Source organism: Epinephelus moara, chromosome 4 (genome assembly GCF_006386435.1).
Source record: "Epinephelus moara isolate mb chromosome 4, YSFRI_EMoa_1.0, whole genome shotgun sequence".
NCBI classification, from domain to species: domain Eukaryota; kingdom Metazoa; phylum Chordata; class Actinopteri; order Perciformes; family Serranidae; genus Epinephelus; species Epinephelus moara.
This window is the reverse complement of record NC_065509.1, coordinates 26,642,384-26,659,735: the sequence shown is the minus strand read 5'-3', so window position 1 is coordinate 26,659,735 and position 17,352 is coordinate 26,642,384. Positions and strand designations below refer to the sequence as shown.

Genomic DNA, 17,352 nt, shown 5'->3' with positions numbered 1-17,352 from the left:
GGCATGAGGCCACACGCCCTTATGCAACAGTTCTGCATGCGCCATTTATAAGTTACAGTAAAATGTGAGGACAGATTATGATTTGTTTGTTTATTTAAAGGTCCCACATTACACTCATTTTCAGGTTCATACTTGCATCTTGGTTTCTATATGTTCACATGCTAATGTTAAAAAAAACACATTATTTTTCTCTCACTGTCTGCCTCAACATACCTGTAATCACCCTCTGTCTGAAATGCTCCATATTGTCCATCTTCATAGGCTGTTTCACTGGAATTTCATTGCTAGGCAACAGCTTGTGTCCATGTTTATTTCCTGTCAGCTGATGTCCTTCACATACACTGAAACTACTGCAACAAGAAATGCAAAAGGACCCATTTTGAATGCTTATATTTCAAACAGTCTATATAGTATACTTGTGACATCACAAATTCACAGAAATCATGACGGTTTGTTTAAAGGCATATTTCTGAATACGAATTGTGTGCATTTCTGTGTGAACTGCATGTTTTGATACTTTCGCTGTATTTATATAGCACCTACACCTGCTTTTCACCACATGGGTCCCCCTGATTTATTTGGCTCCACTAACACAAAAGGTTTCGCAACTGTACTGGGACTGGACTGTTACCTAGCAACAAACTGACATTCATGCACAATAGCTGGCTACATTGTGCAGATCTACACTTAACTGCAGGTCAGCTACTTTATATCATGTACATTTATCTGTGTGTTTCCATATATTGTGAAATAAAAGTCTACTGACAGTTGCTTTGGCAGCATATGTGTGATGCCTTTGGGTTAAATTTGCTCAGACAGTAGCCTACATAACTACATCTTCTAATGTCATATGAGCTCACCTGGAGATTCGCATTAAGTACCCAGGCTTTTTTTACTTCCCTGTGTCCTTCTCTGTCGAGCATTTTAGATTTAACTCCAATCTTGTGAAAATATGCTCCTTTTTTCAGTAGTTTGTTGGGACGAGGCTAATCAACAGTCCCCGTAATTAACGATTCAGAACACCTGTGAGGCGGAGTGATACATGCATAGTTAAGTAAGACATAATGCTGGTACCTCCGCGAAGGCCATTAAAAAGTATCAACGACACCTTGAAAGGCATTATCCCGTTTATACCACGGTCACTTACTAAAGAAATAAAACGTAGGAATAATCATTTCTATTTTTGTGCTTATAGCAATAAAAATGTAAAGTTTTTAACAAGTCATAACTCGGTTTCCCCAGGGTTGAACTAATACCTGGAACAATTATTACCGCCCCATAAGATTCTTATGCAACAGAAACGTTATTCACTAACGTTACTCCAGTAAATAGGACGAACCTTAGACACAGTGGCAACGGGAGATATTTCTAGTCCCCTATTGAGAGTTGCTATTAGCCAGAAAGCTAACGTTATGCTAGCACGATTCAAAGTCAATTACGTTGCGTACGGATGACGAACAGTAAATTTAAGTTGACAGTATGTTTAACAACAAGACTATCTAGCTATCCCGCCATGTCATTGCCCCAAAATCAATGGCAAGATTTTCACGAACAACCTTTACGCTATGTGAAGAGAAGCTGTCGGCCGCAGCCTGAAGTAACAAGTTTAACGGCGAGTGGGGTGTAAGATGATAGCTGTTTCAGAGAAGCAGTGTGGTACCTGCGGTGTGTGTTACAGGCTCCCTCCTGTGGTGTTCAGAGGATGAGGCACTGAAGACGACTCAGTGTTGGAAATAAATTGTTAACAGAGGCTTTAATGCGTCCATTACTCACATTAGAGTCAGCCTAATACTATTATGTTACCCGCGCATTAATTTAGAACGGTGAACAAACAGTTTCACCGGAACTACTTAGTGTACATCATTAGTTTTTAACGGACACTCTGCAGCCAATTAGAATCGAGTATTCACCCACACAGTGATATTAAAGCACTCATGCTTATGTCACTTGTCCAGGCAAACTACTTGATGGGAACCTGCTGTACATAAATTAACGTAAAATGATAGAAGAAAATGTTCTTTAATTATATATATATATATATATAAATATATATATATATATATATATATATATATATATATATATATATATATATATANTTGCTTGCCTTTTATGAAAAATATACTATAACGTATTAACGAATGGCAAAGGCACACAACACCATCTAAAGTTGAACTGGTTCATAGTGATAGCTGTAGTGTGTATTTTGTTGCCCATTGTGTAATGATTGATTGAAACAATATATTTTATATTATATATGTTTTATGTTTTCTGAGTGTTGGAGTGTTTTGTAAACAAAATGAGTCATTTGGGATTACGACTTGGAGTTTAGGCCTGTGTGTGAACTTCTGAATGGACAAAGGTGTTCAGGCAAATGGGACCAGTAACGTTTCCTTTAAGTCAGACTGTGTTCAGTTCTGCAGGTCTGCCACCAGGGAGCGCCGTTGTCCAGTTGTACAAATACTGTAACTACATGGCGGCGAATATAAATATACTGTACAATATACTGCTGGTTAAAAAATACATAATAATAATTAAATGATATAAAGGTGGAATAGCAAAGTTCAGTCTGCATCTTGAAAAAGTAGTTTGAGCAAAGAAACGTGAACTGCACTAAAGAAAAAAAATTATCTTTCCTTCCTGAATGTGTTACGAGGGCAATACCAGTTATGGGAGGCACCCCAGTCGAAGACATTTTGAGGGTTTGGGTTATTTTGGTCTTCCAAAATACACATTTAGGTGTTTATTTAATTCAGATTTCGCTTTTTGAACTTTATTGAATACAAAAAATAGTATAGTGTATGTAATCAACCGTGATTTAATTCTGTTCACCTGTAATCTCTTATTTTCCACCAAAAATGTATGTGATTTTACAATGCACATCTTAAAAGGCCTTTTTTTTTCTCGGATATTCTGAGCCAAAATATCTCATCAGTATCATTTACAGACACCAAACTTTCCTGATTTATTCTTATCTATATTCTGAAGGCTTTTACAGAGGAATTTATTCATTCAGAGCCTGATTTATAAAACGTTTGTTCCTTAAAATATGGTAAGATAATATTGGCATTAGTTTCTGATTTATGGAGTGATTGAAAGAGATATCCAAAATTCCTTTTATAAAAACATTTGACTCTAATATGTCAACAACAACAAAAAGAAACAAGAATTTTGAACCTGGTTTTATCCAATCTCCAGATTTATACTCTGGAAATGAATATGCAAATGTATGCATATTTAATCAGATAATGCCTCATCTGCACATTTAAACCTAAAATTTCACAAAACTTGTTAAAAAAAAAATTTGCCTTTATGTAAGTATTCATCTGGGGAAGTCTCATGGTGATATCTGTTAGTTAATAAAGTTCCCCTATTCATCTGCCGTGTCTCCCCTTATACATTCTTCTGTCTAGTTTTGGCTTTATGATAAATCACATGTATTTTACTGTCAACCAATGTTTAATGTATCAAAAAGCACTTCTGTCACTGTATTCCACCAAAATTGACAACAGTTTAAGTGTTGCACTGTGATGGATTAGCTGGTTCAATCAAATCCAATGGTGGATTTTCATGTAGTCAAATGATAGAAAATGGCTTCCTGGAAGGTACAAAGTAAGTCTAAAAACTCTATGTGATTTGGTAAATGGACAAACATGCAAAATCACTGTATGGTTGTTTAAGTCAGAAGAAAGTAAAACAGTAGACAGCAGTTATTTTCATAGACCGTCTTTATAGAAAACATTTCTTCACATTTTCAAAAAACATTTTTTGCCTTTTCACTTGTTCTCTTTTTTTATTTCATTTTATTTATTTTTTTAGGTAACTGTCCGTTTTTGTTTTTTTTTAATCTGCTCAAGTTGAACATTTTTAACATCCATCTGTGTCAAAGGCTCTTTGCTGAGTTGCTGGGGCTCGTAGAAGGTGTCTGATAGAAAACACGGACGTTCACAGCCGTAATATTTATCAGAAACGCTGCTGACCAACACCAAGAAAGAACAGTTCCCATTCGTGCGGGAAAAGCCACAAGTTTGAAACTTGTCAGTCGGGGGGAGTTTCCCAGCTGCAACCAAAGCCCTCATTCAGCCTCCAGTAGTCACATCCCTCCATTTCAGCAGCACTCCAGTTTTAGCCTGAAGGCACCTGTGTTAACAGCGCTTTTGCTTTATATGCTCGATATGCACTTGTTTCTTTTCTACATCCTGCAGCTACTAACTCTAAACAGTCTGTCACACCTCTACATCTACCCAGGCTGCAGCACAACAAGCAGGTCCTACCGTCACACCCAAAAACAAAACAAACGAGTACTCTATAGTTTACAAAAAAAAACTATAAAAATAAAAAAAGACAGGAGAAAAAGCTGCAAGTGTTTAACCAGTTTGCACATTGTTCTGCTTTGCGAGTTGTACTGCGGATTTTGACTCAATAATCAGCTTTGATACAGCTCACAAAAGAAAAAGAAAACTTTGAGCAAAACTCTGAACTCAACATTAACTCATGACCAGTGCAGATCTACAATTTTCATCTTTCCAATTAATCACTTTACTGTTCCTTTTTAAGAATGACCTTTGGTCTGAAATTCAGTCTCTAATTTGATCACTTCTGAAGCACAAATAAACACAACAATCATCGAGAGAATGGCTCAGCTTCATCTTCACTGAAGGAAACAGCTCACTGACTTCTTAAGTTTAGTTACAAATGTTCCTATCAGGTTTAAATTGTGTGCTCTGAAAACATCATTACCTTCAAAATCCTTCTGCGTATCAGCACTGAACTGAACATAACGAGAGGAGCGATAATTCTCTGAAATATCTCGGATCAAGATTCTTCACTCAGAAAATCTGGGGTTGAGAACAAAAGCAAAGTGAAAGTTCGAGGACAGTCTTAAAATCTTCGTTACACGTCGTACAGTGGAGAGGAAAGGCGTCAGACCCACACACTGTGCATCCCCCATGTCTACTAATGAGCTACCTTGCATTATAAATATATAAAGTTTAAAAAAGTGCTTATTAAAAGAAACTATAGTGATGTGATAACTTCCAGCAGTGTCACTGTTGTGTTTGTTCTTTTTGACCAGCATTAATACGAAATGTTTAGGAGAGCAAAACTGTCATCCTTCACGGTCCACTTCATGTCATCCTCCAACACTGACAAGGATTGTCCAAAAAAATAACGGAGGCCCTGGTCTCCCACTGACATTCAAAATGTACAAAAAGATATTTTGGGGGAAAGCATAGTTAATACAAAAAGGAGACTGGTCAAACTAAGAAGGAGAGTGTTAGCCACTGTAACACACTGCTACAACCAAGCAGTTTCTCTCAGACTGAGCTGGAACACAAAACAACAGGTAAAAATTAAAACAACTCTAGTAATAATTGCACATAACGTTTGAGAGCCGAGATGTCTGACAAGAGGACTTCACAACAGGAGAATCTGCAGGAGGAGGGGGGCGTGGCACACTATGGTATAAATACATTAAATCTGAGAGAAAGAAAAGCACATTCATGAGGCACAGCTACGAAACGATGGAGCTCTGTGTCCTTAAAAGTGCCGCTCTCGTCCCACGTCACCGTCTGCTGTTAAGAATTTTTCGTCCTCGTGTCTCTGGGTCTCTCTGTACCGGCGGAGAGTTTTAGCTTCGTGCCTCTCCAAGCACTTAGGCGATCATGTACTGGGTGATGGCTCTCAGAGCGTATAGCAGCTCAGCTTGCAGCCGCGCCTCCATGATTAGTAAATTAATGTGTATCTGAGGGAAAAGAAAATTAAAAGTGAAAAAAGATTAGCATAGAGTGCAAAAAGAGCGTGGACTGCTGGAAAGTTAGAGTAGAAACAGAAAACAAAAAGTGAAGGTCTTCTTACCCGTTCTGAAGTTTTAAGTGGCGCCAAACTCAGTGGACAAACTGGAGTTTTGGTGGCATCAGGAAAACAGGCCACGGCCTTGATGTAGAGCTTCAAATCTCGCCCCAACAACTGGTTCACTTCTCCGTAATCATAATCGTCATACCTGTAACCACAAACAAACAGCTACTTATCTACTAAACATAAAGAATTTTTTTGTAGAAGTAAAAATGGAAGTTTTAGTGGGAGTCTCACCGTATTCCTAACACACAGTGGATGTAATTCCAGATCGCCCTCTTCAGGTCGGGGCTGTGCATCGAGGGGAGGGTGGTCACACTCCTGAATCTGTCGTCTAAGAGGTGCCCGATGTCCGAATACAGCCTGTTGACTAAGGAGAAGCCGTGGTCCTCCCATGAGTAGTCCTGCAGCACAAACACAACACATTCTCAAAGTCAGCAAAGCTTTGATTAGCTTAAATCATCAAATATTTAAGTACAGCAATGCTTCTCTACCCTCCTTATACATCTGCTGTTTGTTTGTTTGATTGATGTGGCTGAAGATCTCAAACCTGCACACAGACGACAACTCACCGCTATATTTTTGTCCTTGATCTCAAGGAGGGAAAAATAATGTCTATATTTCCATAACAGCACGCTAAAGTGCCTGAACTGTTGGTCATATTGTGCAGCTACAATCGAACACTGATTATTGGTTCACATAATTCATTGTGCCACTGTAAGGTCGGGTGACGTTAAAGCATAAACCAGGAAAAAACAGGAGGTGGGCGGCATTTGTCTGCTGTGATCAAGACAAAAGTAATGAGGTCATGTAAATTCTAGTGATTTTAATTGCGTTATTTAATTTGAAAAGTTAATTTGATTTCCAGTTGCTGCCAAAAGTATTGGAATTACAATAACGCACTACTCCAAACATTGCTAAACACACACACACATTTGCAAATACATGAGGGAATAGGGAAACCAGCTCTCGCCATTATTTGTAATTTTCTCTCGACAAACTAATGTGTTAAAATGTCAAATCCGGTATAGATACACATGATCTGTCACCAAATTTACATCTTGATTTTGTCACTGACCACCTGGAAGTCGACTCAACCTCTCTCTATGACTGTGATACAATTGAAAGTGGGCCATTCAAATACCAAACCTGATAAGTGTTTGTAGATAAACTGCTGTTAAAGTTACATCATAAAGCACACCATGTATTATAAAGCATTGGTTTGGTTAAACGTTGCAGACATCAAGTGCACTGATTTAAAACTGTGTTAAGCCACTGGATGTTCGATGCGTCCTCTTACACAGTAACCTGCCAGCCAATCAGACACAAGTATTCACTGTGGCAGTAACACACATTCACAAATGTTGCGTCCTCACCTGAACCCTAAATACTTGGAAGTGGTCCTCCTCCCTACGAGCGAACTCCTGATAGCATAAGTCGGGGTCCGTGATAAAACGCGTTGGGTCTGCAAAGCAAATCATCTCCTCCTCTTCTTCCATATCTAAAAAAAGAGATGATGAAAGACAAGGAGATGGAGGGGAGGCGGAGAGAGTGCGTCAATAAGCGGCTGATGATGAGTAACGATTGCTCAAGTTTCACACCATGCGACCTAAAATGTTAACGCTCAAGATAACCATCAGATGTGAGGGGAAACATCTGACAGCGTTAGCTTGTTTATGTGTTTCTGGGTTTGTCTGCAGATGTCAGTTACCTGTTTGCTGGAGTGTTTGTGTGTGTAGCAGACGCTCTTCTCTTTTCTCTCGCTCCTCCTGGGACTTCTGGATCCTTTCCTTTAGACACACCATGTCGCAACTGGAGTCCAGAGACTGTCGACAACACAAATGCCAGAAAAAAAGGAAGTTAAATTAACCTTTAAGTGTCTTACATGGACAGATATAACCTACGGCTACCGTGATAAGACATAATCCAATCGTACATTTATTATCAGAAAATGCCCTCTCCCACTTTAATCTCATATTTACACAAAGAGCTCTTTTAATTCAAAGTGGTGCTTTATCAGTTAGAATTTAATGCTGCAAAACACGTGCTTTGACCGACTGAACCAACTATTTCACACTATGAATTATGGTTAAATTTAATCTTATGTAAGACATTGTGTATTGTCTTCTCAGGCAGGAATATTTTTTAAAACAGACTGTAGTTCGCTCTACAATTCTCTGTGACTTTTAGTTAAAGAAAATACAAGTCTGATTCATTACCCGTCTTCGTGTTATGTGTTCGGAGGGAGTGGCGAGTGACTGAGGCACATTGGTGTTGCCGTTGGCAGCATCAAAGGGGCAGAAGGTCGGCGGGGTACCGTTAGGAGATTTGGAAAGAGGGACAAAGTCTGAGTCTGTGTCGCATCCAAACACAAAGCTGCAGAGGGAGTGGCAGTGGGCCAGGATCACCACAGCCTGCACCAGCTCAGCCAGAGACCAACACTGCTCGCCCGACTTCAGCAGCGTCTGGGGGGAACGGAGACAAGAGCTCAGGGTCAGACATCATTTTAAGGCTTTAATCATACTCGATAATCTGAATCCTGGGGGCTCTAAAGATATACTGTATTTCTTTAAGTGATAATAATTTAATACTATCTTGTGGCGGTTTATGAACACTTTGATTTGTTTGACTGTGTTTTGCTTTGCTGTACCTGGATGTGTGAGCAGGCAGTGAGCCACGGTTGGTGGGCCAGCACCTTGTTGATATGGTCAAGAAGACGAAGGCGATGGGGCGCTGCCTCCAAACCCTGCAACCACAGAGGGTCCCCGCCCACCCTCAGGAACTGCGCTGAGTGCAGGTACACCAGGTAGTTACAATGATGCCTTGCCGCAGCCTGAAAATCATAGGAAGAGGAAGCTGAGCACACAGATTCAGGGAACTGACTTCAACATTACAGCTTGTTATTCTTTAATTTTGGATAATACCAGCATGATCCCTGGAAAAAAAAAATAAACAGCTTCTTGGACTACTCTGTGTTTGTTTAGCTACATGCACAGTAGTTCCTGGGAACGTATGAAGGAGAACAGCCTGGTTACTGACCATGATGGCAATGTAATGGCGGTACGGCAGAGGCAAGGGGCCGTCCATGTGCAGGATGTAGTGCTGTGTGCGCAGGAAGCTCTCCAAGTACTGAGGGTGAGAGGCCATCTGCTGGGACACGGCATCCACACTCCCCCTGCTGACCAGAGCCTTCATGAACAACAGTGACACCCGCTCCTTCTCACCGTTTACCATCACCTACAAAAACAAGGACAGAGTGGAGGGAGAAGGTTGGTTTAAGTCGTTGGAGCTGAAAAGATAACTCATTTCGAGCAACAGGAAATCAACTGGCATAACTTTTGATAATCTATTAATCGTTTCCATAAGCATAAATACTCAAAATATGCAGGTTCCAGCTGCTTTCCTCGGTATTATATCACTGAAGATTGACTAACTTTGGGTTTTGCACTGTTGGTTAGACAAAACAAGAAGTAATGTGTGCTGTGACATTTTATAGACAAAAATTTTTTATCAGTTAATCACGAAAGTATCGACCAAAAAAAAGGTAGCTCCAGCCCCAGCAGCCATCGATATCGTCAAAGGTCCCACAGTGACAGTGATAAATGTCTTCAATGATTTAATAGATCGTGTATAATGATTACAAACATGTACTCCATGTGAAAAGTGTCCCCAAAAATACTGTGCATACACAGATGCTCCTTAAATAACATTATATAAAAACCTGCAACGTAGGGGTGACTGTCCTTTGGGTGAATTATTAGAACTCATCTTGTAGCCAAAGCAGGTTGGCTCAAGATGAGGTTGGACTTCAGCGTCCACACCATGTGACGATGGGCTCGGACTGTGCTTTGGACTGGAGTCATGTTCCACACCTTAAATCATCTGAAGAGAGGCAGTCTTGGAAGAACGGCAGTCGCGATGCTGTGATACAGGCGCCAGTGGCAAGTGAGTGCATTCCTTACATTATTCTTTCTGCAAATAAAACAAGCAAACAACAGCGCTCAGCTGGGGACTCGACAGGCACACAAACGCCAGCTGGTGTTGGCTGCAGCAGGGTCTGACGTTCCACCATGATATTATTAAATGTAGATGAGGCACGGTGAATTTACAGGTTTCCACTTCTGTGAATTGAAAGTGGATGCTGTGATCGAAAACAATAAACAGCCTTGTACAACAATGAAACCAGGAAAAAAACCACCCAAAGTTGTCCTTTGAAAGGGGGATTTATACGCAGAGAAACCACAGATGAAGAAACTAATGTGAAAGTTGGGCTTAGGAGGCCTTAAAGAGGGAAGCTGTGCAGCAGCAAAGAAGTGGATGAGACCAAACACACAAACATCGGTGCGACTGGGCTGAGGAGCCTGAGAAACCGAAGCCAAGAGAAACAGACCCATGCGGAGAGGGAAGCTGGCCTGCCCTCACAGGCACAGCCATTTATTACCTCTCTCACCATCATACAATGGCCTCTAGGAAAAGGTGTTTGGGAGCTCGGCCTCGGGCGAGGACTCAGTTCCCCTGTACGTGAAACCTGAGTGCACAGCTCTGATCAAAGCCAAATGCTTCACTGCAGTTTGAACTGTATGAATGTTGGCAAAGAGTTCTCCTTTTCACAGCACAAACTGCTCTCTAGGATTATTTCTATCATGGACACCTCAACTTATGTCACAGATAGTCGGAGCAAATGTCGACTAGCGGGCCTTGTTACATAACCCCGTACCGCTCTTTGGCATTCATCACCATGTTTATCTGGCTGGTAGCTCCATGTGATATTTCACTTCTCCCTGTGGTGGACGAGAGTTTCCTTGTGATCCTGCAAGAGGCTCCACCTCTTGACCTACATGCGCTCAGACCTTAAAAGACACACTACATATTGCTGACATACTATACATTAATCAAATCAATCTCATTATAATGTACTTCCCTAATCTCATAGTTTTTATAAAGCAATACATACAAAGATCTAACAGGAACAGAGGACAGTGTAAGTGAACAAGGCAGACTGGCACTAAATGAAACAAGCTCGGACACAAACCCTGACCCACTCCTGTCTGTCAACGATCATGGGAAATAGGCCGGAGGGTCCGTAGAGCGCACAGGTGCATGCCAATGAAAGACCTCTTGACAAGAACACATTCACACAAGTATCTCTCTGCAAACGCAAGAGCTACTGATCAGTATGCCGAGGGACAGAATCTATGTTACTGCTCCATCAAGCACTCACTGGCTTGGTTACTGAAAGGAAAAGGTATCTCCAAGGTCTACACCGTGCAGAAAACATGCCTTGAGTTTGACCTGTCAAGGACTTGTGTAAGAAGACTACTTAGTTTATTCACTCCATATTGTTACCATAGAATAAGCTACAAATGCAATATTATCTTGCAACTTTCCTGGAATAAGATGAGTAAGAAATTGTGGTCAATGTGTACTTCCTACAGCCTGACTGATACTTGTTTTTGAAACCAGTATCTGTACCTGAGAGTTTTTATTTTACTAATACTGTTAAAATTTAAAGTTAACAGTAATGCAAATTTAGTTACTGAAGAATAGTGACCAAGATGTACACAATGCAAATTGGGGCTGGGTGATAGGGAGAAAATCTAAATATTGTTTGATCAAATACCTCCATATCAATATGGTGACCACATTGTAAGGTTGATTATTATTCCTTTCACAAAATATTTACACAGTAAGATTTAAAAATAAAAAAAAATAAATAAATAAATAAATCACAAAGGAATATGATGACAAGCGGGCAAAGACAAATAACAGAACAGCTAAGACAGTCTGGTAACTTCATAAAGTTACATCACTTTACTGTATTACAGCCTTTAAAACCAGGAAAAGCCAACACTTACAATGTTATGTATTATATAACATCAACGTATTTCCTAGCCCTAAAGCACATACTATTTTTACAGTTTTAAAATGTGGTCTTTAGGGAAAACTACTTACATGGTATAGCTGATGTGTGGTTCTACTATTAGCATGCCTTTTCTGTGTTTTACAGAATCAAGATGTAACCGCACAGAAACAGTCTGAATCCAAAACAACAAATTCAAATTCACTGTACCAGACTTCCCAAATACCAACACTGTATGGAAACAATCCAAATTGGACACATGCCAGTTGGTTATGAAAAACACCCTCCAAGATCCCACTGATACAACAAAAGCTTATCAAAGTGGGACATCATGAGCGACCAGTTGACGCAATGAGTGTGGGCACAACATAGGCGTTCGGCTTTTACTTGCTCCAGCGGGGGCTGTGCTTTACATCCTTGGTCAGAGTGTGAAGGAAAACTAAATTTTTATGAGAGGGCTGATTCAGGAAAAGGTTACTGTTGTTGTTAGACCAGTTAAAGCTGAAATGACAGACTTCTGTATCATACAGGGAACCCTGTGCCCACACAGGACACAGTCCCTGACTCCAAGTTAGGCTTTACTGGGCAGCACAGCCGGGTACTGAACCCAATCTCACCAAAATACAACCAGTACAATCAATCAATCAATCAATCAATTTTATTTATAAAGCCCAATATCACAAATCACAATTTGCCTCACAGGGCTTTACAGCATACGACATCCCTCTGTCCTTAGGACCTTCACAGCGGATGAGGAAAAACTCCCCAAAAAAACCCTTTAACGGGGGGAAAAAAACGGTAGAAACCAGAAGGAATGACAAGAGAGGAAGGAGAAAACACCTCAAATCTCTACATGACAAGGACCATTTAACTGGCTGGTTCTGTCATCTGTTTACTCTTAGCCCACAGTCAAAATAACAGTAAAATAAGTGACAACACTTACTCTTGCACAGACCGAGGAGATGGGATCTATCCTCACTGGTATCACACAATCAAAAAGGAAATTGTCATTCTGTGAAATTTCATAAACATGTCTGGACAAATACGACTGAAAGAGTCAAATTGAAACAGGAACTACAGTCGACGTGAGCAGACGCACATCAGGAAATAACACAGCCTACAGCGTTAACGGAGTCTGCTGACACCTTAACATCAAAGCAAAATTAAAACTCAGCTAACTCTGTAGCTCAAGACAACATGCAGTAAATTTAAGATGGTGTTTAGTGTAAACTTTACAAATAATCCTGATTATGAAACTACATAAAAAAAAGGTCACGTCCATCTTGATTGACATCTTTTTCCTTGCCAGACTGAACAAGTAATTAATATTTCAGTGTTTCCCTTCATAAGTGATCCATCCCACATCATTAAAACAAACACTTTCTAATCAATACTTGTGTGATTAATATACACTAGGGGAAGGTTTAGACAGACATCTTTGTCAAAGCTGTGTCCAGACACCCGTCCACACTGCTTCATCTTTATTGCCTGAAAACAAGCCACAAATGCTGCACACAGCAGTACTTTTGATACGGCGATACGCTCCTTATTGTCCACCCACATGAAAAACACACCCGCATGAAAAGGGAGAAAAAGCTGTTAACAAGCGTGTGTGGGTGGATATATAATGCAAAAAGACACACATCATCATTTGGGAGACTGTGTATGGTATTACAAAGCGTATTTTGGTTTCACATAGATGCAAACAGTCTGATAGAGAAGCACATTAGGGCTCTGTGCACACAAACCTATTAATTCTGCTTACAGTACACCCAGCAGCTACTGTTTTTGAAACAAAGCCATTTTTTCCCTGTTCAAAAACTAGCTTGGGGGTTGACAGAAGCGAGATGGCGATGTTGATATTAGAGCATTGCTGTATTCAAATCACAAGATGAATTTAAACTTGTGGCCTGGCTGCAAAAGATAGAAGTCATAAACAACTCAAAGAGGGCGTGTTGTGGGCAAATATTCACAGGAGCAGATCGTTTGGCATTCAGAGAAAACAAAAACTTCCCTTCCCAACACAGGAGAGGTCATTTGTTTATTGATCAGAGAGGAGCAAGAGGCAGGGATGAAATGAAAAACAGGGGTGACGTCACTGAGGGGAGGAAAGGTAAATGGAGACAAAGACAGGCTTTGATAGCAGGCTGACAAACAAAACAGCAGCACTGTACGGGCAGGAATATGAAGGACTAACATGACACACAAAGAAGTGGGAAAATGATGCCAGCAGTCTGTCAAGGGTAAATGTGTCAGCTTGAGATGAGACGTGCATGTGTGCATGTAGTGTCTGTATGTGTGTGTGTGGTGTTGGAGGGCTGCAGGAGGGGGGCTGCTGCAGATACAGGAGAAGGACATTCAATCTGCATTCCAATTGAGCCTGGAGGGGGTCCATCCTTATCATGCGCCGGCGTCCTGATGGCAATAACCACCCCCCCTTCCAAAAAAAAAAAAATCACCGGAAACACAAGCAGCCGGGGCCGATTTTGGCTCTGCAACCTGAACTCAGGGAGTAGCGCAAAACAAACCAGCTGCAGCCCAAAGATGTTTGGAGAGGGGAGGAGAAGAGGGGAGGGAAAGGAGCTGCTGGATAGGACAGCACATACAACACGACCAAGACAAACAAAACACGGTGCTGCAGGATGAAAAAAAAAGAGAGCCGAGCCCACATAAAGCAGATGAGTGATTGGACCTGTCAGAAAACACAGCAGGCAGGTAGAGCAATAGGGAGACGCATTTACAAAAGACTTCTACTGATAACAAGGTAATTCATTACTAGTCTCATTCACAAACAAGCTAGGGGAGCAGGTTATCATATCAAAGGAAGGTGCTCAGATGCCTGCCAAATACTTGTTTTTTTTAACAGGCTGCTTTGAGGTGCAAGTGCTTTAAAACTCACAGGGTTATTCTGCTTTGCAAAATGTCTCAATGCAAATACTGATTGTGAGGCCCCATATTCAATTAGGTAGTCAAATGGCATATGCAAAAAAAATATGCCAGCTGAATGATAATGAACATGAGCAGCAAAACAGTGAAAGAGATCCCGAAATGTAACCCAAATTTGAACTTGAAACCAGAGTAAAGGGCTTTGAATCCCTCGCTGCTCACATTCCTCCCTGTTTTGCTCCATTTCTGGACTCTAATCTGCAGCAAACATGTCTTTCTGGACTGCACTTGAGACAGCGCCCCCCTTCTGTTGCACAATGGAAAAACAGCGACAGAGGAGAAAAACAACTTTGATTGGCAGTCCAGTTCAGCCAGCAAAAAACAGCACAATACAAGTCGCCAACATTTAGAGGCGACTGCGAGCGAGAAAAGACTGAACAATCCTCATCTGTCCTCATGCATTCAAAGCATTCACCCCGCTGTGTCCTTTCGAGTAACCCTTATATTTTATTTATGGTGAATAAATGGCACTGCATTACTTCACAGCCACCTAACTGACAGACACTTTTCTCCCAAATCCTCAGATGATGTCATCGTCACCTACAGATTTCTCCTCATGCTGCAACGCTCCCAACAGTTACTGCATTTAAACCTTAGTATCTAACTAAACCAGTGTGAAAGTTAATAACCACATATATAAAATAAAGTACTTAATCATCACTGGAACAAAGGAAGAGTCTTCGGTACATTGTCTGTAAGGCTTAACATCACAGTGACTGTACAAACGCAGATATGACAGCAAACGGCTAATTCACATCACATTAAACGTACATTTAACGTTAGCTTTTTAACCGTTGACGAGATTGTGATCTTTAACGTGACATTTTAACGGCTGGAGGTGGGAACTACAAAATGTTTTTCGGTTATCATGAAAGGTGGCAGTTCATAACCCGGGACTGAATCATAAAATAATATAAAACTTATTTTATTTGCTTTTCAAGTTGTGATTTAATTCCAGCATTTTTACTCGATATACCGTTAGCTAGCTAGCAAACGTTAGATGAGAAGTTTGGTACTGCTATCTTCGCTAGCTAACTCACAGCCACTGTAACGTTACTCGAAGTTTTAAAGTTTACAGATATTATAAACTATCAAATTAATCTTTATTTTCTCGAAGTTAGCTGCCAATATGTGTCGTTTAAAGCTATAAAAGACAGCACTAATAGAGGTAACTTAGTTTAGATATATATTTTTTTCTTTGATACAACATAATCCCTTCAGCAAATGAATGAACGTTACTCGGGCTACCCAGTTAGCCGTTAGCTTAAATTGTGTCAAAACTAACTTAACTTCTTTTCAACAGCTTCGTCTCTCGTCAGCTTTAACCTACCTGTTTGTGGACTCGCTGACACTGGGTTCTCAGGGGGTACTCCATTTTACTCGTACAGATGATCATTTTACAAAAAAAGTGTGCTACTGCATGGATGCGGCTCTGTCTTTTTCTTGGTGCTCTCCACAAGCTAGCTAACAAAAGGCAAGACGAGCCTGCCGCTAGCTGCAGTCGGTCGGTGGGTCTGTGGCTGAAGACTGTGCTGCTGGGAGAGCAGAGGAAACCTTCCCGGAGCCGAGCTGACAGCTCCAGTAACAGTGTACCCAATCAAAGCGCAGGAGGCGGGGCTGGCTCACAGAGGGTAATATCTAAATGCTAATGAACATCTGCAAACAACAGCGCAGAGAGGAGAAAACAGACCAGAAGACACTCACAGGGTCAGACTAACAACTTTATATCAATTCATGGGACGGGACTGTTGTCAAGAGGCAGCATTATGATGTTGTGTACAGCCTGTATAATGATAGCTGGGCTGTTTTAGGAACAATGTACACTGGAATAAAGTAAATGTGTCAGACAACCTTAACACAATGTCACAAAGCAGTTCTTGAAATCTGCAAACTGGACTAAAAATAATCTGGGGGACAAACACAGGTTTGTAGGTGCAGAGATATAATGATAAGTGACTTGGTCAAAGTTGTGTATGTTTTTTCTTGGACTGTTTTCCAGGGTGTGGGTGGGTGAGGCCCCATATTTCCAATTAAAGGTCCCATATTAGACTATTTTCTAGTTTCATACTTGTAGTTTTGGTCTCTACTAGAACATGTTTACATGACTTAATGTTCAGAATGACGCATTTGTTTTCTCACACAGTCTGCCTGAATATACCTGTCTGTCTGAAACACTCCATTTTAGTGCCTGTCTCTTTGAGCCCACTCCCTAAAAAAAGCCAAGTCTGCTCTCATATCTGGGTCTTACACATCTGCAATCTCAGTAGCCCCTTTTATACTGCCTGTTCAGAACGTGATTATCACATTGTTATGCTGCCTCGCTGTTCTGTAGCCTATATAAGGTACTATCATGGAGTGGGGGACAGAGTGGTCTCACCTTTTAGCCACCACAGGACATAGTCATAGCCATGTCTGTATAAACTGGACAGCCTACGAGATCATGAGCGGCATGGGTTTGACGTTTTGACAAAGTGTTATGCATGGGAGATTTAAAGAGTAGCTGTTAGCAGTTAGCAGCTAACTCAAAGAAGAAGAAGAACAGCAGCTGTAAATTCCTGCAAATTGGGAAAACAATGAGATTCAGGAGCTCCTTACTCTCTGAGCAGAGGACAAGATCAGCTGCCATGTAACAGGGACAGTAAATGATTGTTATTGAGACGTTAATGCCATTGTTGTTGTTTAGAAATCGCTGA

General features: G+C 40.8%; 1 protein-coding gene across 3 annotated transcripts; it reads right to left on the bottom strand.

The window, feature by feature from the left end:
• Positions 1-3,710: 3,710 nt before the first annotated feature.
• Positions 3,711-16,211, bottom strand: sesn4 (sestrin 4). Of its 3 annotated transcripts, XM_050042402.1 has the most exons (10): positions 15,990-16,119; positions 9,726-9,825; positions 8,893-9,090; positions 8,504-8,686; positions 8,073-8,318; positions 7,565-7,679; positions 7,230-7,354; positions 6,091-6,257; positions 5,857-6,001; positions 3,711-5,743 (listed from the first exon to the last, which is right to left on the bottom strand). In XM_050042402.1, the coding sequence occupies exons 3-10, from the start codon at positions 9,085-9,087 to the stop codon at positions 5,654-5,656; spliced, it is 1,266 nt and encodes a 421-aa protein (XP_049898359.1). In that variant the 5' UTR covers positions 9,088-9,090; positions 9,726-9,825; positions 15,990-16,119; the 3' UTR covers positions 3,711-5,653. The 3 variants fall into 3 exon arrangements, with proteins under 3 accessions (XP_049898359.1, XP_049898356.1, XP_049898360.1); XM_050042399.1 differs by lacking the exon at positions 9,726-9,825 and having other exon boundaries at positions 15,990-16,211; XM_050042403.1 differs by lacking the exons at positions 9,726-9,825; positions 15,990-16,119 and adding an exon at positions 9,575-9,684.
• Between the last annotated feature and the right edge of the window lie 1,141 nt (positions 16,212-17,352).